The following is a 26756-nucleotide window of genomic DNA, read 5'->3' on the forward strand; positions in this document are numbered from 1 at the left end:
ACTTAATGATATCTGTCAAACGAGGTTAAAAAGAAATGGGTTGAGCTTAACACCCTTATTTCTGTTAGTGTCAGTATGTATTTTATTGTTTGATGCTCCACTTTTATTACTTGTTTTATGTTGATGATTGATGTTGGTAGTTGGCAGCTCACTTTGTCAAACGCATTTGTTAGATCAAGCGTAGTTAAATTAGATCTTCTTCTCTTTTACCTGTCTCACCATAAACACGGCATCAGTTGTCGATCTATTCTTCCGAAATCTTTATTGTTCATCTTTGCTTTTGTCTCTGTAGTTCTCTGGATTGATTTTTTGTCCTTTTTTAAAAATTGGTATGACGGTACTTTTGTGTTATTCTGTTGGTATATTGGATGTGGTTATTATTTTCTTAAACAGTTTCGTTAATTTCCTTTCTAGCTTTTTACCTCCATATTTTATAAGTTCAGTATTGCCTAGTGAACCGTGGATCAGTTGCGTCTCTTCTTGGTCTAAAATTATTTTCGTATAGTTTGTTGTAAGTTTCTAGCCGTTGTTGCACGATTTCTTAAAGTTTGCCAGTAATTTTAAATACTTGCCATTTAAACAGTTAAAAAAAAAATAAAAATATACCAAGCACTTGAAAAATTTGTTAATAAATATATTGTATACACGTAGATAATGTATATATTAATAAAGATAAATATTTTTTAAACATTTAAAGTGCAGTAACAAAAAACTTCTAAGAATTTTCAAGTCTCCCGAAAACCCTCGCATCAAAACTCACAAAGAACAATCTTCCAATAAAACTCTTCTAAATGACACTCAACGTTATCCCATTAAAAAAGGACCCTCTCAATAATTCCGCAAGACAAACGAGTCTGACTAATCGTTCGTTCAGTTTCATGCAGAACCTCGGCCTTTTACGAAAACCCGTGGAGAGCCCTCGTAACCTGCATCCAACGGCCAATTTTTTTTTCCTGTCCAGTCTCCATCTCATCCCGAAACTCCTGAATGGAATCGAACACGCCTTAAATCGCAAGCGCAACCGAAACTCCGCCGGATCCTGTGGGGTTGGTGGTCCCAGCATTCAGTTAAACCGGTTTCACAGGCGCGTCAGGGAGTTTCCTTGCTCCGAGTGATCCGAATTTCGATATATCTGGATTTACCTGGAAGTAAGTATTAGACGTAGCAGGGGTTTATTCGTTAAAATTGGGGTTAGTGGAGCGATTTGCTTGGTCTTTTTTAGGGTGGATTATTGGGATTTTTTGACTTTTTTTTATAGTAGGAATGCTGTTTTTTTAAGCGGTGTTAATTTTACCATTTTTTTTTTAAACTAAGTGGGAATATCTTAAGATCAGTTTCTTGTTAAATTTACATTTTATATTAGACAGTTGCTAATATGAAAAAATTTGGTATCTATCCGATTACGCACTAGGGTGCGCCGGCACACGTAAAATTAATTATCTCAAAGTTTATTTTATTATTTATTTTATTAAATATAATATAAATTAGTAAACAAGATAAAGATATAAAGATAGAAACGGAACTTTTCCATTTTTTCCTTCTGAGAATTACATTGTTCGTGCATAATATACACAGATACCATATAAAGGTTTTCATTTTTTCTCTTTATGATTTTTCAGATTCAGATGAAGATATAGCAAAGAAAATTAAAATATCCACTTTTTTCACAATTTCTATAATACTGTTAAAATCTTCTGGAAATTATTGATGATTTAGAATTAAATAGTAACAAAAGATGAAAAATCGAACTTAAGAACTTTTTTATAAATCATTGAGTTCAAGTAATATAGTGTAATTTAGAACAGAGTCAGGTTTATATTATCAAAGGTTTTCGGAATAATCCAAGAAAATCAAACTTAATGTCTTCTCTAAGCCAATATCTCTTAGAATATCATCTATAATGTAATAAATAACTGTAGCAAAACTTCATCTAAAACGAAAGCGTAAACTATATCATTCAAACATTAAGTCTTAACATTAAACTTTTTTTTTTTTAGTTTTGTCCTAAAAACAACAAACTTTGCCTTTTCACTTTTAACATAAAATATCAATAATAGTTCGATCAATTAAAGACACTACTCCTGTACTAATTTTTTCAATTATTCTAAGCTTTCAATAAAAGTATGGTTTTTGGCATCCTATAGTTTTCCAGCATTAGTTATGAGATTCTGAATCTTTTTTTGCAATTTACATTATCATTTTCTTTATCCATTTCCTTTGTTAATATGGTAAGAATACTTTTATGATCTGTCTATTAAATCTCAAGCCCTCGAATTCCAGGTGTTTAAATTTTAATGTTCTTCTATGGAATTGCTGCACATAGTTTAGATATTCAGGTTTAAGTTGTGTCATTCTAGTTTTTTAAGCTTAATTTCCTGTAATAAAAACTAAATTTTAGGTTTTCTTTACTTTTACAAGATCTTTTTTAATAAAGAAATATCTAAAGACTTCTAACTTTTAACAAGCAAATCTAAAGCAAGTTGAAGGTTTGATTAATAATTGGATTTTAAGTGGCGATTTCATCCAGCTCTTTAAAAAACTAAACAATATAGTACCAATCTTCTGGGTTTGTGATAATTCACAATATATTTAGCTGAGTTAGTACACTCTTAACTTGTGGTCTTTGCGAGTCATCCAATATTCACTCAAATTACTCTCGACCGATTGTTCCATTACCAATAAATTGTAGAAGCCAAAAAATCAATAAGTGATATATTGATTTTTGACAATCCTACCAACGACTACGCTATTTAACAATCGATAGCATTGAAATCTCTTTTTAAAAACACGGCTTCTGAGTGACTTATTAATTACGAAAAGCCCAATGAAAATAGATTTTTATTTTATGGGGGCATTTAAAAACAAAAGTTTACACTACCCAACCAGACACCCTAGAAGACTTACGCCAGAGAATTATAAATGAGTGTCAGATGATAACACCTGAAGTTCTACAAAACGTCAGGCATCGTTTTGAGCAAAACCTGTATTCCTGCATGGAAGTAGGCGGGGCACAATTTGAACATTTAATAAATTGACGTAATTTAAATAAACTTGTTTTATTTAAAAGACACAAAAGGAAAAGGGTAGGTATTTCTTATCTCTCCACTTTTACTGGCAGTAGATGGCTGAAGATATTTCTTGCTATTTTTATAACCACAAGATATCCATCAGTCACTCAGAAGTCACCATTTAAATTCAGAGTAAAAAGGCCTTCAAAATAAGGAATGACACGACCCCTTTTTCTATTTAAGATTTAAGGGGTGCATTCAACCCCATGTAAAGGGTTCCAGGTATTAGGGTGGCCTCTTAATTAATAAGTGACCCCTTTGAAATTAGGACTTTCTTATTCTTTTAAAAATATTATCCAAAACAGAGTTCAAAATACCTTTTTCATTTTCGCTGTTTCTACAATTTTGACAAGCTGTCATATCCGGATAAAAAATTTTAGCCACTTCAAATTTGGCAGTTATATTCAGAATTAAAAGACCTTTAAAATAAGGTATCATACGACCCCTTTTTCCATTTAGGATTTTAGGGGTGAGTCCACCCCCTCGAAGGGGGTTGCTGGTATGAGGGTGCCTTGGTAAGGAAAAGTTGTCCCCCTCAAAAATAAAATCGACGTGTCCGAGATTTTTGAAAAAAAAAATTTTTTTCATACCAAAAATACCTCTGTTTCGTTTTTGCTGGGACACCCTGTATAAGTGGTGTATTACTCATAAAGCTAAGCCTTAACTTGAACTATGTTATGACATATAAATCATAATTTTTTTAATACCTATATTGTTTCTATACAACTACCTAGATTTTTTGAAATTGTGTTTTTCTATGTATTTGACTAAAACACGGCCAAAAAACATCATTTTATTACCACTCTTTGTAATACCTCAAACTTGGCTAGGGATATAAGAATTAAAATTGAACTTTTTAGTTTTCATGCTATTGTCTTGATCTTCTAAATTTAGTAATTTCATGCATAATTTATCCAATTAGATTAAAAAGCCATAAATATATTAGCGTTTTTTTGGTACTTCTCACATTAAGATAGGGAGAAGAAAAATTGAACTTTTTCACTTTGATCTCTCTCACCATTTCGTTTTTATACAATCTATCAGATCATTTGGAAATCATAGTTTTTTTGCACAAATACACTGAAAAAACATTATTGTATGACCAATCTTCTTGTTAGCTTAGACTGAAATGAGAATAAATGTTTTTTTTTGTATCAAAGTTTCATTTCTTCACTACTCTCTTAATCTTCTGGAAATTATATTTTTCTTAACGTAGTTTCTTAAAAAGTCCAGGCTGTAGAAAACTTTAATAAGGGATCAAGCCTTTAGTACTTGTTTAACAGGGGAATTATTTCAACTGCTAATTCAATGCTGTACAAAGTCTGTATCAAAATCAAATAAAAAATCTTTACTTAAACATTCTAGAGTTCACAGATATTACATCTGGCATAAATTCTTTCCTAAAAAAATATGTGTCCACTAGCTCAACTAAATTACAAAGAATTTACATAGAAATTTTCTAAAAGAGCCTGCTAGACGTAGGACCATGAAATTCTTAAGTATTTCTCTTAATGGTCCCTCCCTCTTATCTTTTGAATGCGTTTATATAAAAATTTGAAATTTGGCACACATCATTAACAACCTAAATACTACTTTTTGGTCCTTAGCTCACAGGGACGCCATTTTGAAAAATTAAATTAAATACGTAAAGGGAGGTCATGCAATCATCGTTTAAAAGCTATTACTGAATGCTTTATGCCTAGAATATTATGTCATTACTTCTACCTATAGCAAAATGGCAGTTTTTTAAAATCTTATTTTTGCATTTTTATTTATTTTTATTTACTTTACTATATAATTTCTTTACTTTATAATTTTACTACTATTTTTTCTACTTTACTTTATAATTTCTTTATAGATGTGTTGTTGGTTGTAGAGTTTGTATTTTGTAAAAAAAAATTTAATAAATATTGGCTGTTTTGCTGGTCCATTCATTTCTAAGCCAGAATTTGTAGGCCAAACAGTGCTTCACTTCACATTCTTAATTCTCTGGTTTACGGCAAATGTGACTCTTTGATAAATAACGAAGTGACCAATTTTATCTTAGAATTCAAGATACGCCAATATTCTCACTGTATTTCAGGTGTTAATAATATTCATTTAAGTTCAACATTTAAACCAAAACAGCGAATTCCTTCTAGGCAGATAACGTCTTTACTAAAAACGTTTTTTAGTGTTTAAATAATTTTTTCCAATTTTATCACTTCACCAGAATTTCAACTTCACCATTAAATTAATTGGTAGGTATGGTTTATCCTTAACGTAAATATAATAAGTAACATAAATCTGATATTTCCACTAATATTTTTCATCAATATCCAATTATATACATTCATTTAAAGTTTTTGAGCCTTCGTAATTTCCAAACTTTCTTACTATTTTCTATTTTCTATTTCTTCTGTAGTTTTTACAGCTACTACTGAATTCTCTAGTATATCGCTTTTTTTACATTATATATCTTATTTTAATATATTTTAATTTTATTGCGAAAATTTGACTTTATATCCTATATCCGGTTCGAAGGACCACGGAACAATTTCATCAAAATTTCAAAGGAATGAATCAGATTTTCAACTTGATATTCTATGCTACAGGTTTCATGAATAAAATTTAATATGAGCCTCCAAACACGATTCGTAGAAGCAAATCTTAACGACTTTATCCTTAAAGCACTTTAAAGTGATAAATTGAAAAAATCGTCCGCCTGTTTTGTCCCATAAGGCATCATCAGACTAGAAAAAAATTATAGTTATTTATTATATTTTATTTACTAAATATAAATGCAAACGTTGGCAAGAAACAAAATTGTTTTCTTTAGCATTTCACCAATTTACCCACAAAATACTACATATAATTTTTGTGTTAAATTAGGTGTTAAGTTCATTAACACCTAATTAACATAATTTAGGTTAGGTGTTAATAGTATTCATTTAAGTTCATCATATTATATTTCTTCTGTAGTTTTTACAGCTACTACTGAATTCTCTAGTATATCGCTTTTTTTACATCATATATCTTATTTTATTATATTTTAATTGTATTGCAAAAATTTGACTTTATATTTAACTAATGATAAAATTCCTTTGTATCTTATATCCGGTTCGAAGGTCCACGGAACAATTTCATCAAAATTTCAAATGAATAAATCAAATTTTCAACTTGATATTCTATGCTACAGGTTTCATGAATAAAATTTAATATGAACCTCCAAACACGATTCGTAGAAGCAAATGTTAACAGCCTTGTTCTTAAAGCATTTTAAAGTGATAAATCGAAAAAATCATACGCCTGTTTCGTCCCATAAGACATCATTAGACCAGCAAAAAAATTATTGTTATTTATTATATTTTATTTACTAAATATAAATGCAAACGTTGGCAAGAAACAAAATTGTTTTCTTTAGCATTTGACCAATTTACCCATAAAATACTACATATAATTTCTTACTATTCTCTGAATCTGTTCTAAGTTGTGTTTTTCTTATGTATTTCTCCTCAGAATAATAAAAAACATCATTTATTTACCATTCTTTATGATACAAATTCTGAAGTGAGAATATAAAAAATGAAAATTGAAAACTTTAATTTTTTTCCCAACGTTTCCATTCTACTGTCTAGATTTTGTAAAACTTGTGCTATGCTTGCATAGTTGAGTCTATAGATAACTACATCAAAATACAATAAATAAAACATAGTTTTATTACAATTCTTTATGATACCTCAGAGTGATTAGAATATGATGATATCATATTTTTACATTACATTACCTCAGGGATCAGAATGTAAAAATTGGGCTTTTTTACTTTTTTTTATAAGCCATTTTATTTCTGTACTAATTTTCTAGAAATTATATTTTCAATGCTTGGTTTAACCAATTACACTGAAAATTTATAATTTTTTTACTATTCTTTATGATGCTTATACTAAGAAGGGAATATAAAAATAAAAATTGAACTTCGTTTCATAATAACATTAGAATCAAATAACTATATTAGAACCCTTTTAATTTTACCCTTTTTTTCTAAATCACTTTATGATTTTTCTACTCTTGGATATTAATTCAGCGCAGTTGTTTTTTTTTTAAATTTGTTTAATTAAAAAACACATACAGGCATTCAAGCGATATAAATTTTATATTTGTACAAGAATGTTGAGCAATTATAAATTATAAAAACCGGATGCCAGTGTAAATAAGAAATTTGTTATTCCAACAAATCGAAACGGTTTAGAATAAACAGTTCGTAAATAAGTTCCAGTTAAATATAATAAAAAGCCCGGTCCCGTAATAACTCTTATATTCCCGTGTCGAAATCGAAAATATTTCCACAGTTTGATTGTGAGTATTGGGTATAGTATTGTTTTCTCAGGAATCGAATATAAAACAATCCTACGGGAATATGAGTAACACGTGATTAATTAGGATACTTAAAAGAAAAACTCGCTGAATCATCCGATTATAAAAGAAAGGCAAAAAGCAAGAAAAATTAAAAGTCACCTGATAAATTCTTGTTTTCTTGACCTAAGTTAACCTCATTTTCCTTAAAACTCCCCAGGAAAATGACACGGTAAAATGAAATTACCGTAAAAGCTTTCATATCTGAAGAGAAATCTTTTATGAATGTGGGCAAGGGGTTAGTTAAATATCGATATTTTTTAGACGCCACTAGAGCCTTTTAAAGCTTTTTTTTAGTTATAGATTTTATGTTCTTTTATATTCTATTTCTTTAAATAATGCTTTTATTATTGACTAAAATAATATGGTTATTTACGTCCAAAAAAAAGCAGAAAAATTATATTTCTCTACTTAAAGTGTTGAGTGCGTACCGGCCATAAAATTTCCGAGTTCATGTTTAATTCCGAAAGTGTCGATTTTTCGTTTGGCCTGATGGAGAGGCGGTAAAAATAGCATGTTTTTAATGCCTTTTGTCTGATATATGAACGGGGTAATTGTTTAGTTTTATTCAGAGTTTTTCTCCATTTTATGGCTAATAAACAGTTTTTTCTTTTAACTTGATAGGCTTTTATTCAAATTAAATTGGCTATAGCAGCTATAAATTGATTAAATTTAGAGTTTACCGGGCCATAATTTTTGACAATTTTTGTTTTTAATACATAAGATTTTTGTCTATAAGAACTTCTGAAAATAAGCCTATCTAACTTTCTTCCATGTCTTTCTGTTTTGTGCTATTTGTACCCAGATTCTCCTCCCAATTTTCCTTACATTATCAGCCCATCTCTTAAGAGGTATGCTTATGCTTCTTTTTGTTTGTCAGTAAGTTAAAAAATGTATTTCTTGGCTGTTTTCAAGTACCAGGAATTATTACTATCTATAACCGATTTTCGATTCAAGAGATATAAGAGATTATAATAAATGGATGAATTGGTTGGGTTTTAAATAAAAATGTATTTTTACAATCACGTTTATACGTGATAGATCTAAGTAGAACTTTGCTGAAAAAGTTGACTTTTTGAGTGATTTTGTGAGATATATAGGGTCGAACATGTAAAAAAATTATGTATTATTTAAAATTAAGTATCAAATTGTTTTTCGATAAATTATATATTTTTAATGGCTTGTGAGGACGCTTAGTTAACCACAAAAATTTTAGGAATTATTTTTTTACCAAATTCGCCTTAAAATTTTAGGATTCCTAGAAGTTTTAAAGAATTAAATGATTTAATTGAATTCGCAGGGTCAGGAGTATGAAAATATATTCTTGGAACTATAAGGATTAAGGCCTCGGTTTTTCAATATTCGTCTTTTATTGTTCAAATGAAAAATTTTGAAGGTTTTGGAGATTTAGTGGATTAAGACAACTTAATTACCTTTGAAATACAGGGTGTTTCTTTAAAAAATACTACTAGCTTGATCTGGCTCCATAGATCACAAGAACTTTAAAAACTAACGGAAATTTCTTGCCCTAAATTCATCTTAAAATTTTAGATTCTTTGGATCTATAAGGGGTAAAAATTAAATTATTTAATTGGACTTACATTATGGAGAATATAAAAATACCTTAAGAATTATAGGAATTAAGGTCTAAGTTATCCTATAATTGTCTTTCAAAAATTGAGGTTTTTAGTTTTTTAGGGGTGAACATTTTGCTCTGTAAGAAAATGTTTTATGAGTGTTATTTAAAAAAAAATAAAACTGATTTATTGGATTTAGTGGGTTGAGAATATAAAATCACCAATAGAATACGAAGACTTAGTTTTTCAAGAAACTTTTTTTAAAAAACTGGATTTTAAATTTAATAATACATGGATTTTAACATTCTTGCCCCATATATCACAAAACCTCTAAAAATTTAAAATTTTCAGAAATTGTAAGATTTTTGGGAACTAACAGATTTTTTTTTAATTTTCGAAAATATGCATTTCAAAATTCCTGAAAGTTTTAAAAATTAAATGATGTATTTAGATTTACAGGATCAAGATTATGAAAAAATATTTTTGGATTTATATGGATTATCAGAAAAATCATCAAGTTGAAGATTTTTAATTTTTCACAATTTTTTTTTTAATTTGCAATTTTTGAAAAACTTTTATAATTTAAATGACCTTTGAAAGGTTTATTGACCTTGGTGGGTCAAGAATATTAAATTACCCTAATTATAAGATCTTAGTATTCCAATAATTGTCTTTCAAAAAAGTTTTTAAAGTCTGTCCTCAAAATACCACTAGTTTGATCTTACTCGATAGTTCACAAAGATTTTAGGAAATTTAAAATTTAAAGGAAGGAAAAGAAATTTAAAATTTTTTTTAATTGTGATTTTTCACAATATTTTTTCCCTAAATTCACCCCAGAAATTGTTTGGAATTATAAATTTAAAGATTAAATAACTTCATTGGACTCAAAAGGTTGAGAACATAAAAATACTTTTAGAATTATAAGAATTGATGGCCAAATTTTCCTATAATCGTCTTTCGAAGTAAGTGGATTTTCAATTTTTTAGGATTAGATATTTTGCTCTTATAATTTTAAATATTGCGATTAAAAAAAAATAGCATCATTCGTTGGATTTAGTAAATTTAAGATATTAAATTATTACTGGATTGTGAGGCTTCAGTTTTCCAATTATCCTTTTTATTTTTTTTAAATTCAACGTTTAAATATTTTAAATTTCCAAAAATTGTAATTTTTGACAATATAGTTAAGACATTCTTCCAACAAAGACGCGATATCGTCTTTGGTAGAGCCTGGGAAAATATACCCAGAAGGAATCTACTATTTTGGTTAGAGTGGAAAACTTAAAAGAATATTATGACCTACATCTCATTGGCATATGCTCAGGCATATTATGAGTTAGGTACAAAGAATTCTGATACAATTAAGCATTATAGAGAAGGAATTTGATAGACACTGATGATGGTTATTTATTAGCCGAAAGCGCTTTGCTATTAGTTAATGGAAAATATATACACAATATAAAAATCTCTTCTAGCATTTTATTAGATCTACGTGTACACTCTTGCAAATGGAATTTTTTCATTTTTAATTACGGCAGCATATAAGAAAAATTTACCAAACACGTTAGATTTAATTCATATTTAAATAAATAAATAATTCAGATAGCCTTAAAAACCTAAAAAAATATTAAATAATAAAAGAAAATAGATAAGTTGATGGATAATCCCTAATTTCCTTAAAATCATAAGAATAATTTCCAATGCATGTAATACACAGAAATTACGTCAAATTCCTACGACAAAAAGGAAAATTTGTTCAATTTTTAAGCCATGAAGAATTAATTTAGTAAGCTATAAAACATACAATCTACGTTAAATTGTTTTAATAAAATTAAAAGTTTCGTTAGTTTCGTGAAAATCACATGATTTCTATTTTTAACGTTATTTTTAATATATTTTTTTTGAAATCTTAAATGGGTATTTTGAAACTAAATAAAATTAATTCATTTATTTTTTATTAAATTAAATAAAAAAAAATTATAAATTATGTTTCTTTCTGAAATTAAATTATTTTCTTGTATTCAGAGATTCAGATCACTTTCAGTAAATCACATTAAATTAGAAAAAGATAAGTTTCCATAAAAAAATGCTAAAAATTAAAAAAAATTAATACCTTTAAAATTTTTTCCATTTTTAGAAAGTATTTAGATACTTGTCATATAGTTTGCCTGCATTGCATATCTAGATCTAATATTTTCTGAAATTTCTCATATGCATGACTCAGTGTATAGTATCACTTATATGTCCTCAAATTAATAATATCTTGTTCTTCTTTAAATTATTTTTAGTTATATATGTCCTAACTTTTCTTCAAGTCAGCATTTTCTTTTGCACTTATCTTTTTCTGTCTATCGATCACTTAGATAATATAATTATACGGCCTTTGCATTTATTATTTATTTTGATCAGGGATGACTACACCTATTACCATTAATTTATCATGCTTAAACTCATCGTAAAGTTTTAAATAAAGCTATATTGTACTGACCAAATAAGTCATATTCAAAGAAAATGTTATTATTAGTACACCATAAAAAATTATTAAGATCCATTAATTTTGATAGCCGATAATAAATCAAAGTAATGACCTTGTTAATTAGCAAATATCCTAGTTTTTATTACATTAATTTATTACAAATCTATTTCTGATTTTTCGCAAACTATCATTTTAATAACTTTGTCGATTCCAGGTTGTTCTATAGTCCGAACACTTGTTCCCTTTCACCGTCTACACACGCCCAATAAAAAAGGTAAGTCACATAATACTAATAAACTCATAAAACATTTACGACTTTATGACACATCGAGCCAATTTTATTTTTATGATTTATAGTACCAGACACTAACACTGGTTATTAATTATCCAACTCATGTATACAAACAAGCCTCCGAACCGTTAATCAAAAAAAAATTGAACTTTTCCAATAGCAACGTCAAACTAACTATAAACGACATTTCCGAAGTTTAGTTGGGTTATTTACTGGATGAACGTCAATAAAGCGATTTTCCGGGCTGTTTTCCAGTGAGGTAAGTATCAAAAAGTTTTAGAGGCCAGATGTCTGGTTTGTTTGAAACTTTGCATTTAGTTAAAATATTGTTATTGTGCTGCGAGGGTGAATTAATGGAAAAAAGCAATTTGCAAACGAAGAGAAAATGAGTCAATAGAATTTAACAGTCAGTCAGGTTTATTAGAGTATTGTTATGTGAGGCCCAGTAAATTGATTTTGAAAAATAAGTCAATAACAGAAGATCAAATCTAATGTTTAAATGAAAAATATTCTTTATTTGTGGGCTTAGAAGATTTAGTTGATACATTAAAGCTTAACTCTCTTATTTTTTTTATATACTCGGACCTAGACTGATTTATTTATAAAAGATAAGAAGGTGAGTATGTTTTTCCCCTTTTATAGGATTCTCTAAAGCAACAACAAGCTGAATTGCAAAGTATGAAAGTAAAGAGAATCCAAGGGATATACTTGAACAATCATATATTACTGAATGCTACAAAAATAAATTTATAATGTTTTTCGATAATTTAATGAATATCTACATACATGTAAAATTTTCACTTAAAAAAAAATGATGACGATTATGATGATAATAAAGAAACTATTGGAAATCACACTCTGGTTTTTTATTTCTTTAATTTGATATACTTGTTTTTGTTTTATTTATTCAAGTAGTGCTTGCAAATGAGTATTATTTTATCTTCTTCTGTGATCTAGTTAGTAATTCTGGAATTATCTTTATATAACCCTGAAAGCTTTTTTTTTGAAATCCATAATTTTTTTGGCAATTTATTTTTAAGTACTTAAAACAACGGGGTTGATTTTGGATATATAAAACCAATATACAATATAAGGAAAATGCCTACAAAATTGAGACAAGCAGGGGAAAATAAGTTAAAAAATTGTAATCCTAAGCTAGTGAAAAAACATAGACCTAATTTCGTAACGTTTAATGTTAAAAAGACTGGCCAGAAGTACGCCTCGTTTGAGATTGATATTTTTTAAGCAGATTAAGGAATCGAATTGAAATTAAAGCAGATGTTAGGAAACCTATAGGGGTAAACAGGAGCAAAATTAGTTAAAAAAAAATTAATCCTAAGCTAGTGAAAACTTTGACTTAATTTCTTAATGCCAAATGTTTAAAGACGAGCCAGAAGTAGGCCGCGTTTGACGTTGGTATTTTTCAAGCAAATAAAGAAATCGGATTGGAATTCGGATTGGAGGGGCAAAATTAGTTTAAAAAATTCTAAGCCTAAGCTAGCAAAAACTTAAACTCAATTTCGTAGAGGCAAATGTTTAAAGACTGGCCAGGAGTACGTCTCGTTCAATATTGATATTTTTTAAGTGGATTAAGGAATCCAATTGAAACTATCGTAGATGTTAGGTTATATATAGGGGCCAGCAGAGGTAAAATTGGAAAAAAAAATTCAATCCTCAGCTACTAAAAACTTGGACTCAATTTTGTAGAGATAATGTTTAAAGACTGACCAGGAGTACGCCTACCTTGACGTTGCTAATTTTCAAAAGGATTAATAAATCAGATAAAAATTATCAGCAGATATTAGGTAATCTACCAAGGCAAGCAGGGAAAAAATTAATTTGAAATTATCCAATTCTAAGCTAGTGAAAACTTGGACTCAATTTCGTATGGCAAAATGTTTGAAGACTTTGATCTTGTGCTGGGATTCTAAGATTATATTAAGCAATCATCCTAAAATTGATGATAACATTATAAGCCAGCTGAATTCTGGAATATCGAAGTGAAGAGAATCCAAGAAAAATACTGGAGAAACTACATATATTTACTGTATGCAACAAAGGTGACTATGTGATGTTCTTCCTGATAAGGTGAATTTCAGAATATGGAAATGAGGAGATCAAAGTCAAGTCAAAGTCAAAATATACTTTATTTGCTAAGTTTACAAACTTGTGCTAAAAGCTTCCTAATCCTAGAATTTATAATACAACTATTTATTTGATTATACAGGATACAGGATACAGGACAAAAACCAAATACAGAATCGATTTTGATTGTACATAAAAGCATATTTTATATAATCAACATAGAGAACCAACATAAAACAAGAATAATAAAAAAATAATAAAATAAATCTGATCAACAGATAATCCAAGATATCTATTGGAGAAAACACTGTATCTAGCAAAAGTATCATTGTAAAAGATTGTTTTTAAAACCAATATTATTCTGCATTTTTCCAACTTGTTGTTATTTTTACTTTATTGATACATTGATTAAATAGTTCTTGAATGATTTTAACTAATAAGTCTTCATTTATTTTTACTATTTCTGTAGTTCACTAGTCTTTTCCTTGGCACGACAATTCTTTATATACTGTAGAGCCATGTATAATCCATGAATAGACTTTAGGTTTTTCTTTAGAGTTAACATCTTGTATTGCCATTTCAGGTGTATTAGGTTTTGAATTTGGCACTGTTGACTTGTACAGCTTAGTATAAAAAGGTCAAACCGTGAGATATGTTGGAGAAATCACTGTATTTAGCAAAAGCACTACTGGAATATGATTTTTTGATTTGATGGTGTAAAGGATTATGATTACTGTATCTCTAGAAGCTCGAGATACAGTAAATATTAATGGAGATACAGGGTGTTTCAGAACTATGGGATCAAACTTCTAGGGGTTGTTCAGTGCAACAGTAGAATCCATTTGAGTATAGGAACCCATGTCCGGAAATGTGTCACTATGCAACTACGGCTCTAAGACGCGTTTAAATTTAGAAAAAAAATAATTACCTAAATAGGATCTGATGCATTTATTTTTACCTTTTGTATATGATACCATCACAACAATTATTCAAAATGTCTTCCTCCAACCTCAATACACCGATTTAAACGCTGCACATGATTTCGGCGGACTACACTAAAAATTTGATTCTCGTCTTGAATGATTTCAAATGCTGCTGTTATTCGTCCAGTTAAGTCTAGCTCTGATTCTACTGGAGTTCGTAGACTAAAGACTTTACATGTCCCCCACAAGAAAAAATCGAGCGACGTTAAATCGGGTGACCTACAAGGCCAAGAAACTGCTCCACCTCTGGCAATCCAACGGTGCCCAAACCGCTGAGCCAAATACTTACGTACTTGTACAGCAAAGTGAGCCAGCGCTCCATAATGCTGAAACCACATTTGCTGTCTAACGTTTAGTGAAATATTTCCAAGGAGTTCTGGGAGAACTACCTCGAAGAAACGCAGATAAATAGGTCCTGTTAACCGTTCCGGTAGAAGGTAGGGCCCAATTAAATAATCATCAACAATGCCTGCCCATACGTTGACAGACCAACGATTCTGATGTTTTCTTGGAAAAATTGCATAAGGATTTTCTTCGTTCCAAACATGGCTATTCTTACTATGAAAAATACCGTCTCTTGTGAAAGAGGCTTCATCGGTCTACAAAACATATCGTAAAAAATTTGGTTGTTCAATGATGTGATCCAGAAGCCATCGACAAAATTGAACTCTAGGATGATAATCGGCTGCAATCATACCTTGAACTTTCTGCAGGTGGTAAGGATGGAGTTGTTGCTCGTGTAGTACCCGCCAGACAGAAGCGTTACTCGTATTCATATTCTTAGCGACGTCACGTGTGATATTTGGTGGTTCATCGGCAACTCGCAGAACCACCTCTTCTTCAAATTCGACCGTTTATTACGGTTCGAGCAACACCAGAATCATGCATCTTGGGCTTAAACATGCCTGGCTCAGCGAGCCGCCGATGAACCGTAATAAACTTTTTGTATCCAGGATGATGTCGTTCGGGATAACGTTCATGATACAACCGCGATGCTGCTCGTGCATTGCAGTTTGTTGCTCCGTATGCCAAATGCATATCCGCCAATTCTTGATTGGTAAAGTTTTCCATTAGCAATAAATGTTTAAAAAGTGTAGGCTATAAAATTTTTAAACATGACATTGAGAATTGACATTAATAGGCGTTGATTTTTAACAATTGTTGTTGATTTTTAACAAATGCAGCAGATCCTATTTAGGTAATTAATATTTTTATAAATTTTAACGCGTCTTAGGGTCGTAGTGACGCATTTCCGGACATGGGTTCCTATACTCAAATGGATTTTTCTGTTGCACAACAACCCCCAGAAGTTTCATCCCATAGTTCTGAAACACCCTGTTAATAAAATATGTGATCATCTTATTTTTTGATCTTTTGCCCAGCCAGCATGCTTAAGATATTAAATAAAAATGTATTACCTTCGAACTTAATAGTGGATTTGCATTGCCTTATATATAAAGTGACTGAAATGTTCTCTTCTACATGTTAATGAATGACTTTAGACATTTCTTCAATAAATCATCAGAGCAATGCTGTCTTTAATACGTTTTAGTAAAAAAATTTTAGCATATGAAAGAAGCAGATGATCATTACTTATTTGCTCAGTCTTACTAAAATCATAAAGACATTATTAAGCAAACAACATCTCCTATCTAAATATTCTTATCTCACCTAAGCTACCTTTCTCTTAAAGGATTACAATAGCTTTTTCCTTAATTAAGGCCTCAAATGTCTGTTCCTTCCTATTATCTAGCAAAGGACTAAGCCTTGGCAATGTACTTAACGGTAACAATCCAGATTACACATTCCAGGCGACAGTTTGGCAACGCGCCCTCAATTTCCAGTAATGTTGGGTTACCGACTGAAATTGTGATTATTACTGGATAAAATTGGCCAATAAAGTTTCAAACTATGCTGTCCTTAGTTTAATTTAAAATTAATTTAAGTAGAGGTAGTAGACTAGTTCTGATAAAATATTAATATTTTTATTATTTTGTTTGTAAGTGCTTTAGAGGATCTTCTGGTTCGTCTGGTTGGCTTTTGAATAAAAAAAAGGATACTGTAATATTTATTACTTTTTCATTTTAATTTTTTTTATGTTTTTATTTATTATGTCACTTTTCCAATCTCTCTTTTATCTACGTGCTCAGGTACTTAATTTTTATTTTAAATCGTTTAATTCTAAAATCTTTTTTACATTTTTACCAATGAAACATAATTAATTAAAGTATATCAGTGCACAATTTCAAAATTAATTAAAAAGGCACTAATATACAACATAAATACACCAGATTTTAATCCTAAAATATTGTTCATTACTAAAACTTCACCTCTGCTCATTTTCATAAAACACGGTAAATACTGACCCAAAATTCTTAATTAAAGTGTTAATTTGGTGTCAGCTCTAAGAGAATAATGGCTTTTAATTGTCGAGGTCTTTACTAAAGGAAACTAAAGCACAAAGAAAATGATGTAAATTAGAAGATTGTGGCTTTTAATTAAAAAAAAACTGACTGACATTTAATATTCATAAAAGTTTGTAATAAAAATCTCACAGTTTGCAAGGCAACATCATAACTTTAAAGTTTCCATATCACATTACAGCAAGTTTGAAACTGTACATGTGAAACTTTCGCGAAACTTGGATATATCAACGAGAAGCAAAATTTAACAAATGAAGTTACCAAGAAAGTTGCTTTAAATTATACAGTTTACAAGTATTTTAAGTTTCGTTCATATGCGAGGAAAATGTTTAATTTATCTAGCGGTTTTCGTCAAGCTATTTAAGAATATATGGATAAGCAATGGAAATTGATATCCGACCATTTTTTATAAGAAGATAATGATTATGATGAAGATGATACTGCTAGTGGTGATAATGCTTTGCCAACTATCGATGTTAGAAATCCAGTTGAGATATATTAATTTTTGGTCATTAGCCAAAGCAGATTTCTACATATTTTATATTTTATTTAAGAACTCCTAGTACCCATAGAACTCTGAATACTTAGGACCCAGTGTTGATTACGATACAATAAAGAATTCAAGACTTCACTTACTTTTAGGCTTTAACATTTGCTGTAATATTTTGGTAAATATATTTATGGGAATTCAACTTCAGATAAAAAAAAGCCTCGTCCAGGGATCTTTGTCCTATGTGTCTTTATTTTTGTTGCTCATTTATTTTGTTTTGATTATATTTATTTTTAGTCCTACTTTTCATGTTTTCAGCTTTAGGTCTTTTTTAATTTCTTTTACTCGTTTATCTTTTTACTTTTACTTTATCTTTACTCGCACTTTATTTTCTTTCATTGAGGTTATTAAATACATCTTTAAGCATTTATATAAAGAGCTTTGATAAGATAACATACTTCTTTTAGAGTAACGCAAGAGTGTGTTTTTTGCTTTTGTCTTTTAAGATCAAATATCATAAATTATGTTGGTAAGTGATTATTTACCATCTATTATTTATTTTTGTTTTCACTTCTCTGGAATGACTCTGTTACACCAAGCTATACATAACTTTTGATCAAATGTTAAGGATTCCTAAAAGGGCTTATCAGATCTCATTTAACGTGACTCACTACCAAGTTTCTTTATAACCCTTAACTTACGCTTTATGGCCAGGAATCTCTCTTGATCTACCACCCATCGAGCATGTGTGGTCTATCGTAAAAGAGTCAACTTCTCAGCTTACCGAGGGATTTGCGTCACCTAATACGTTAAATAAACTATACGAAAAGTTGAAAAAATTAGGCAATGATGATGATAATAATTTTACTTACAGGTTTTTCTTTGCTCTATTTATTAAATATCGGTGATTGAAGGTTGAATAGAAGTAATTTTCCAAGCAGCTCCATATATCCCTCTAGTTCAATTTTTTCATTTTTGATACTCGTTTCTTCTTTGATAGATTTAGATAGCATGAAAGTTTAAAAGCGTTCACTGATCATTTAGCTAAAATTAATTATAAAACTTATTTATCAGTTCTTACATTTTCTAAACTCCTCGAACGCATACTTTCTTTAGACTCTTCTGATCCATTTTCTGACTTCTCTTAAGCATTAGGTATCCAAGAGTTTAATATTCAAGCACTTGATTTAAATTAACTAAAGTATTAAGCACATACAGTATATCTCTTTAAAATAAGAACTTTAATAGCGTACTAAATTATATGTCATCACGAAAATTTTACGTTTAATATATCGTGTTGTTTCTCTTTTATTTCTTAATGAGCGACATTGTGTACTGCCTTGATAACTGGTACAATGACCTCGCTCGTTTTGTGCTTATCCCCCTTTAAAAGCCATAAATTATATTTGACGTCTATCCAAAGAGGGGTTTTATTGCGGATTATGCTTTATTATATTTTGTCGGTCTTAAGTAATTGGAAAATGATGAAAATATTTTTTGTTTTTTTTTTCAATAAAAAAATTTATGACTCAACATAATTTTTAGGAATCAGTATTTGGTTACTATTTGGAACTTTTGGTATTAAACATTTTAAATTACTGCTGAGATGCGTTATTTAAAAAATGTATTTTGCACTAGTTTATGGTCTGTAAACTACCGTAAATGACTGCTGATAAAGACTACTTTTTATTTTATTATTGGGAATTAATTGGTTTTTAGCACAGAAATAGCCCTGAGGATAAATAAAGGCCGAAATATCGTCATTCCTTCTGGAACAAAACTGGTTTTATTTGAGGTCCTAAACCTGCTATACTTTCTCTCCATATCGGTTTTTACTGGTTGTGTCCCTAAAATTTTAAAATCATTGGCAAGTTAAAAATATATAAATATTAAAAAATGTATAAAAAAATAAAAATATATAAAAAATATCAATATGTTATATATCTCGAGGAAATAAAATCTTTATTTTATTGGCTAAGGGTAACTAATAAGGGAGAAACATTTATTATGACATTAAACCTGAGGAAAAAGACTTTTTTTTATTGTGTTTTGGATTCATAAATATTTTTAAACTAGTACTGAGAAAAATATGTATGTTGTGAGTATTATATAAATGTAGTGAAAAATTAAGCCAAATTATGTAAAGTAAAGATACTATTGATCCTAAAGGGGAAATAAAATTCTATTTAGCCAGTTGCCATCCTTGATTTGAATCAATTTTGGTGCAGAGTATGATCATCTGACGTCAACCAGCAATATTTGGTTATTTAGTTTATTTGGTGGAATCGGCACAACCTAAAATTGTACCTCATTTATTCAAAATTAGATCATAAGTAACAAATATATCATTAAAAAGAAATAATTAGTACATCTGTTCCTTTTGCTAAGTTTTAACTTAAAATTTAATACATTTGTCCCAATTCATTCATTTTATCATATTATTCAAATCAAACCAACAGCAAAAAACAATATGATAAACACCTGACCTTAAAAGTCAATAATTTTCAGAATTAATTAATTGTATCCTAAATAAATCCCAAATACTATATTTAAAATTTACTCCATTACATTATTAAATCCTCTACATTATAAATTACAACATTAATAATAATATACGAAGTTAATACACATAGTATTTTTTAAGAGAGAAAATTCATTACATTGAGGATCTCATTACTTTGAGGATGATAAATCCAAAAGACTTTTATTTTTCAGGCAATTTAATGTTATAAATTCTTTTCAAAATCACACAAATTCAAGTCAGGTGGCTTTACTCAATTTTAAAAGCTTTCAACCACTTGAGATTTGAAGGATAAAAATGTGATTGGGTTTAGATGAGGTGTATATTTTTTGAAGAAAATTTGGATTTGAAGGAGATACAAGGTGGGTAAATATAAGCGAAGAGAAGTGTGTAAATAAAAATTAAACTGCTCCAAAGGCGTATACAAGGTGCCCCTTTTAAACAGTCAAAAATGCTACAGGATATACAAGAACAATAAGAAGGTAGTTTGAGATACGACATCGGTGGTCGGAAGTACGTCGTTTCCGAAATATAGGGTGTTGAAATTTTTCAAAAAAATCGTTTTTTTCGCTCTGTATTCAAAACGCTTTAAGCGATTTAAATGAATTTTTTAGGTTTTAAATGACAGGTGGTGAGGTAATTGTTTGAGGAATTGCAAGTAATTTGACTTGTCCAGGGACGCACTTGCAGCATATGCACGTTAAATTTTTTTATAAAAAACAGGTACAGTGTTTTTGAAAAAAAAAAATTCTGAATATTTTGTTTATTTCTAGACATTGTTTATCTCTCTTAACAAAGCACAGTCCTTGCATTTTTGTGGTCTAACACACCGTTGTGGTGCAAAAAAATAAAATCCATACCAGAGTTCTTTATTTAATTATTCTTATTGTATGAGATTTTTTTATTTGTTGAAAATTTTTAGCAGTTTTTTATGGTAATCTCCTTAAAATAATTAATAGTAATAACAATGATAACGCCTGTACATGTTTTTGTTATGTTTAGTGTCGGTGCATACCTACCATCGTATTTTTACGGTATGGAAGTCACTTTTTTTAGGAGATCAGATCGGTCAAAGTCAATTTTTGCAAAAGATCGAGATACCATACTCAATTGCAAATAATGTTGGCCAGCAAGGTCACCCCACGCGTATATTGGGTCAACAGGTACAGAAAATGTGTGGAAATGCATGGAGGATACTTTAAGCATTTGATTTGAATTGTTTATTGTTTAGTTAAATTATAATTTTTTTATTGCATTGATATTAAAATTTTCGTTGTGACAAAAAAGTTTTAAAGGATCTTTGTGCGGATTTAATTTTTTTGCACGAAACCAGTGCATCGGGGCGTAAAAATATAGGGAATTTGTTTTATTAAAAAGAAGCAAAATATTTTGGAAAGAAGATTTTTTTCTCAAACAAACAGGTCAAATCCATCCCCTGCGATTCCTCAAAAACTTGCCTCACCATCTATCATTTAAAAGCTAAAAGTTTCATTCAAATCGCTATAAGCGTTTATCGTACTCTGTATATTATATGTATATTACCCTGTTTATCGACCTTATTCAGTGCCTGATTTTCAGGTTAAATTATCGTTTCATTGGTCTTCTTTAAGATTTCTATCACTCATAGCCGTCGTAACACCTTCCTTTTAAGTCTTCATAAGCCTTCCTTTTTTTCTTCATCTTATCTGGCATTCTCTAAATGTGTCCATACTTTATTAGTTGCTTCCTTTCCATTTTTCATGTTACTAGTTTTTCTATACACATTCGGCGTTTTATCTCTTATAGTGGATTTTGTTCGACGAGATCACATTAAAAATCTTCTGAGCACGTCTATTTCCACCTCTTCTATTTTTCTATTCGTATTCTTCGTTAGTTGATTTGTCTTGGTTCTATACTATTGATCAGCTTTTCTTTTTTTTTGAGATTGTTCTTTTTGCTTGTGTGATTCTTTTTTTTTTTAATTTTATTTTCATCCCTTCTATATATTTTCCTGTAGAATAGAAAATAATGCCAAAATAAGTCTCATCACGTAATAAGTTTAATTTGTACAGAACCTTATACTATCGTCATTTTCTAGCTTGATATTTGATAAATCAGATCCAACCTGGAAGTATTTCGATTTTTGTGCATTGGTTTCTAAGCCCCAGTTTGTGTACTTTACCTGTGGTTTCCTAGCTGCCGATATCTTTTTCATCATTGATCATATTAATCTGGTCATCTGTAAATTGTCGGTCTTTGTTAGCAAAGAGTTTTTGTGAAAGTATATTACCCGCTTTCACTCGAGATATTGAAGCTTTTATAAATATTTGATTAATGTTAGTTTTCTGATAAACTTCATAGTTTACTTAAAGCAATGGTGTCATAACATTTCTGCAAAGATCCCATTACTAAATACAACCCATAAAAAGTTAAATTTAGAGGTTTCTTCTTCTGAACTGCATCTAAATTTAATTGCTGAACAATTTCATTCAATAAATCTAGTTAGAAATCAATGAAAGAAGTAGCTTGGGCTTTGTTTATCTTGAAATTAGAAACAGCAATTTTCTTTCATGTTGTCTTTAAGGGTCGTTTTCGCTTTACAAAATTCGATAGAGGAATGTTCATCTCCGGAGCACTGTCTTCTTAATTACTTATTTCAACTTCGGATACATTCACTTTTGACTCGCTATCGTCAGCTTTTGAAAAAATTTCATATATTTTACATGTTGTTGGAAGCATATTACGACCAAGATAGTCTAAGTTTCCTTCATGTTCATCATCACTTCCATCACTGTCTTCTTCGGTCTCGGTACCATCAATGGCAAAAATGACTAATAATATAAATTTTTATTGGGATTATTATCCTTTATACTTCATAAACTTATCTAGTAATTCAAGAAGTTCATGTACTAGTTTTGAAGTGTTGTATTGCATAGTGTCCGTTATAACAAATGTTGCAACAAACTAATCAATATTTTGAGAGCCGATCGTTATACAAATTTGGATTATGTCTGAATATACTCTGTAGGGTATATTTTACTAATAGTAATAGTTTCCACACTTAGATTTTAAACATATTTAAAATAAATTAGATATATTTACCCTGCATGGTTGGTATTATAGAGCGACGAATCCATAGAATCCTAATGAAAGCAAATACCATAAACAAACAAAAAAAACCAAATAGTTTTAATACGAAATATATGAAACATAACCTCAAACGTGAAATAACGTGGTGTATTGCGTCATCTGTTTAAATAAATGTTTTGCACCAATAGGTTGATTGAATCCCTTATTATACCACAGATGGACTATTGCACCGTATTTCATTATAAATAGTTAACCTAGAACTTACAACATAGGGTACAGATAGCCCAAATTGCATGCAAATTTGAGCAATATTTTAAAATATGATTAGCGATTTATTTTTCATTTTGCGATATATAAACATGAACGCCCTTGAACTCTTTACAGCTAGACGAGACCTATATAATCTAAACCTTATATATATTTAATTGTGTGATTTGAAATCCTTTTACATCGAACTACTGATGTAGAGGTACTTTCTCTTTTTTGGCTGTACAGTTATTAAATACTGATAATTAAAAATAACTTCAGTCTTTAGAACTAAATATAATTCTTTGCTACTTGTCAGTGACCAGTAATTTGGTACTAAATTTAATATAAATGTATTTTCTTTTAGAAGAGACGTTTTGAAATTGTAAGGTTTTTAGCAGTATTGAAGAAACAAAGTGAACACTCTGCAACTACTATACCTATTATGTTCATAGTTTGTTTAATATTGCATAATAAAATCTATAATTATTATGATTATATTTCAGTTTTGTTAGATCCTAAATGATTATTCGGTATCGTCCATTTTTCAGCCGTCTTATTGACTTTTTTACTTCTCTTCTTTTTGTAGTTAATACAGCAATATGTTCTTCTTCAACCATCACCTCGTGTCTGTTTTCTATTTAAAAATTTTTGAAGTATTTCTAATTTTTTTTATTTTCTGTGGCTCCTATTTGGTTTATAAATTTCCTGTTTTTGTATATTCGTGTAAAAGTCCCCTTTTACACGAAACAATCTCCTAGAGGAAAGAACTGTTAATATTTTTATAAAAGATAAATGTGCAGTGTGAATTAATATAACTAAACAGAAGTGAGTAAGAAAATAATACTGCTTGAGAGATTGCGTTTGTATTATAAACAACATCCAAATACTCTTTAAGACATAAGAATTATTCCATTTCAAAACGGAATCCAATATATTAAAAAAAAAGAGTCTCTCTTGCATATTTCACTTATTCAAGAAAACACACTTATAAATAAATATGCCTGTAAACTTTAATTAAAAAAAATCTTCATATATTGCCTCAATCCTAAATAAATATAAAAAACTTACATGCTACTGATATTTACACACTTTTCAAATATTAATTTCGACTTTCTTAAACCCTATATACGTCTACAAGGAAAATATCCCTGTATAAACATACCTAACCTACAAATCTATCGAGTGTTTATTCAGGCACGTGTCGATCTTGATAGCAGTTTCCTGAGCGGTTTTCCCCGGATCTTTACACTCGGTTACGATGGCGTTGACATCGTCACCCTCTTCGGCTTTCTTTGTCACTCGCTTTTTCAGGTTGTCTTCGTTAACTGTTCCATTCTCGTTTATAAACCCTATTCCTAAAATGGGTCTTTGTTGTATTATCAGATTATTACCACCTTAAAGATTTCTTACCTTTTAAAATGCACAGCTTGTGATCCCCATAGTTATCCGGGATATCCACCGGTTTGTGCTTTTTGATTTTTTTCAAAACTGCATTATCCACTTTGGTTGCTTCGTTTCTTTGGCATTCCTTCACTACTTTTTTTAAAGATTTAGGTTTGTCTTCTTCAGTAGGTTTTGCCTTCTTGGCAGACACCACCTAGCAATTAAGACATCTATGCAATAAATTATTAAAATATTCAATATACTTACTGCAACAGCCAATAAAACCACACAAAACAGCACAAAAACCTTCATTTTTTCTTAAAAAGATATAAAATGGCAATTTTAGTTCAAATTACGCGTTCAAAATGCTGATCGCGAACGTACAGAGTTGTTATGGTCATTTGGCCTTTTACAATCAGAGTTCAAGAGATTATCGCTAACGGGGCATTCACAGATTATCAATACAATTACACTTTTAAATCACTTTTTAATGTCTTATTTTAGACATCGCTTTTGCTCGTGATGCAAGAATGTTCTACTGAAAGTAAAATGTTAATTTTTTCATTTTACTGAGAGTTCATACTGGTTAAGACCGACTACGGAAGTTCCATGCCCATTTTAATATTATAATAAGGATTTATTAGATAAATGCTAAATAAATATGATTTACTGGCTAATACTGTTGGATGAGAAATATTGAGTGGTTTACATGGGAAGCTTAAAAAGAGGTTTTTAAGAGTGAATTTAGTACACAAATCAGTATTTATAGGTCAAATCTCTTTATGGACTTCCTTGATAGTTTTGAGATATTATGACTCAATTTACTAGGAATCATATTTATCAAAGTATTGTCATAGTAATTTTTGATTACGATCTTCATTAAGGTGTTAAATAAGGTTAGATTCCTCATCAGACTCCAGCAGTTACGTATATTGATTCATACCCAATCCGAAATTGCTTTCTTTTCCTTACATTTTCGATTAATAGGTCTACATGGAGATCTTCTATACAAAAACCTGCTATTTATCACTCTTACTGCTATTCTAATATATTTTAAAAGATGAGATTTATCTTTGACAATTTTGAAACTTTACTAGAAACCTTACCTTAAAAATATTGACAACTGCTTATCTTTTAATATTTTAAAATAATTACCACCTTTTTGACGACAATCATCAATTCCTTACTCCACTCCCTCATTAGACTCTAGCAGTAGTCGTTAATCATTGAATTAGTTCAAATTGCTGCTTTTTCTGTTACCAATTTCTTGTAAGAATGCTTTGGTTTTTTCCAGTTTTCTGTAAATTATTAGGTAAATGACCAGTTAGAAGCGAATAAAATAAATGAAAAAAAAATTCTAACTATTTTAAGATATATGATTTCCCACTAGGAATCCTTCTTTACTAGGAAGCTTATTTTCGAAATATAAAAAATTGCTCTTTTTCCAGTATTTCTAATTTATCATTTTAATCTGAGGTTCTTTATCACACTTTAGTAATAGTCGTCATTAATTTATGTCAATTTTTTATCTCTTTTAATATGAGGATTTTCTAGTTTACTAAGAATCATACTTTTAAGATTATAAAAAATGCTCTTCATCTAGTACTGCAAAGTTATGATTACGTTTTTGATTACCACCTTCAATACCTTACTCACATTCCTCATTAAATTCTAGCTGTCATGCATACTAATTTATTACAAAGCCATTCTCATATCCAAATTTGCTATCTTTGACAATTTTGAGATGT

At 29.6% G+C, this 26756-nt stretch overlaps 2 protein-coding genes and 1 long non-coding RNA gene across 7 annotated transcripts in view; 1 reads left to right on the plus strand and 2 right to left on the minus strand.

Moving 5' to 3' along the window:
• Positions 1-610: 610 nt before the first annotated feature.
• On the minus strand, positions 611-23655 carry LOC126742973 (uncharacterized). 4 transcript variants are annotated; one of them, XR_007662744.1, is made up of 6 exons: positions 23389-23655; positions 18894-19633; positions 18659-18830; positions 16545-18604; positions 16292-16483; positions 611-1142 (listed from the first exon to the last, which is right to left on the minus strand). It is a non-coding gene; the product is annotated as an uncharacterized LOC126742973 (long non-coding RNA). The 4 variants fall into 4 exon arrangements; XR_007662743.1 differs by having other exon boundaries at positions 16545-18587; positions 23389-23654; XR_007662745.1 differs by lacking the exon at positions 611-1142 and adding an exon at positions 14216-14513 and having other exon boundaries at positions 16545-18587.
• LOC126742963 (calbindin-32) overlaps positions 1024-26756 on the plus strand; it is a 136226-nt gene continuing 110493 nt past the window's right edge. For both annotated transcript variants that reach the window (XM_050449856.1, XM_050449857.1), the window contains exons 1-2: positions 1024-1148; positions 11728-11787. The gene's annotated coding sequence lies outside the window, so the exon portion shown is untranslated. The remainder of the gene's footprint in view (positions 1149-11727; positions 11788-26756) is intronic.
• Positions 24635-25443, minus strand: LOC126742969 (uncharacterized). Its single transcript, XM_050449865.1, has 3 exons — positions 25276-25443; positions 25036-25222; positions 24635-24980 (listed from the first exon to the last, which is right to left on the minus strand). Exons 1-3 carry the CDS (start codon positions 25318-25320, stop codon positions 24793-24795), a joined length of 420 nt encoding a protein of 139 aa, XP_050305822.1. The 5' UTR covers positions 25321-25443; the 3' UTR covers positions 24635-24792.

The sequence above is a fragment of the Anthonomus grandis genome, chromosome 12 (assembly GCF_022605725.1).
Source record: "Anthonomus grandis grandis chromosome 12, icAntGran1.3, whole genome shotgun sequence".
Lineage (NCBI taxonomy): Eukaryota > Metazoa > Arthropoda > Insecta > Coleoptera > Curculionidae > Anthonomus > Anthonomus grandis.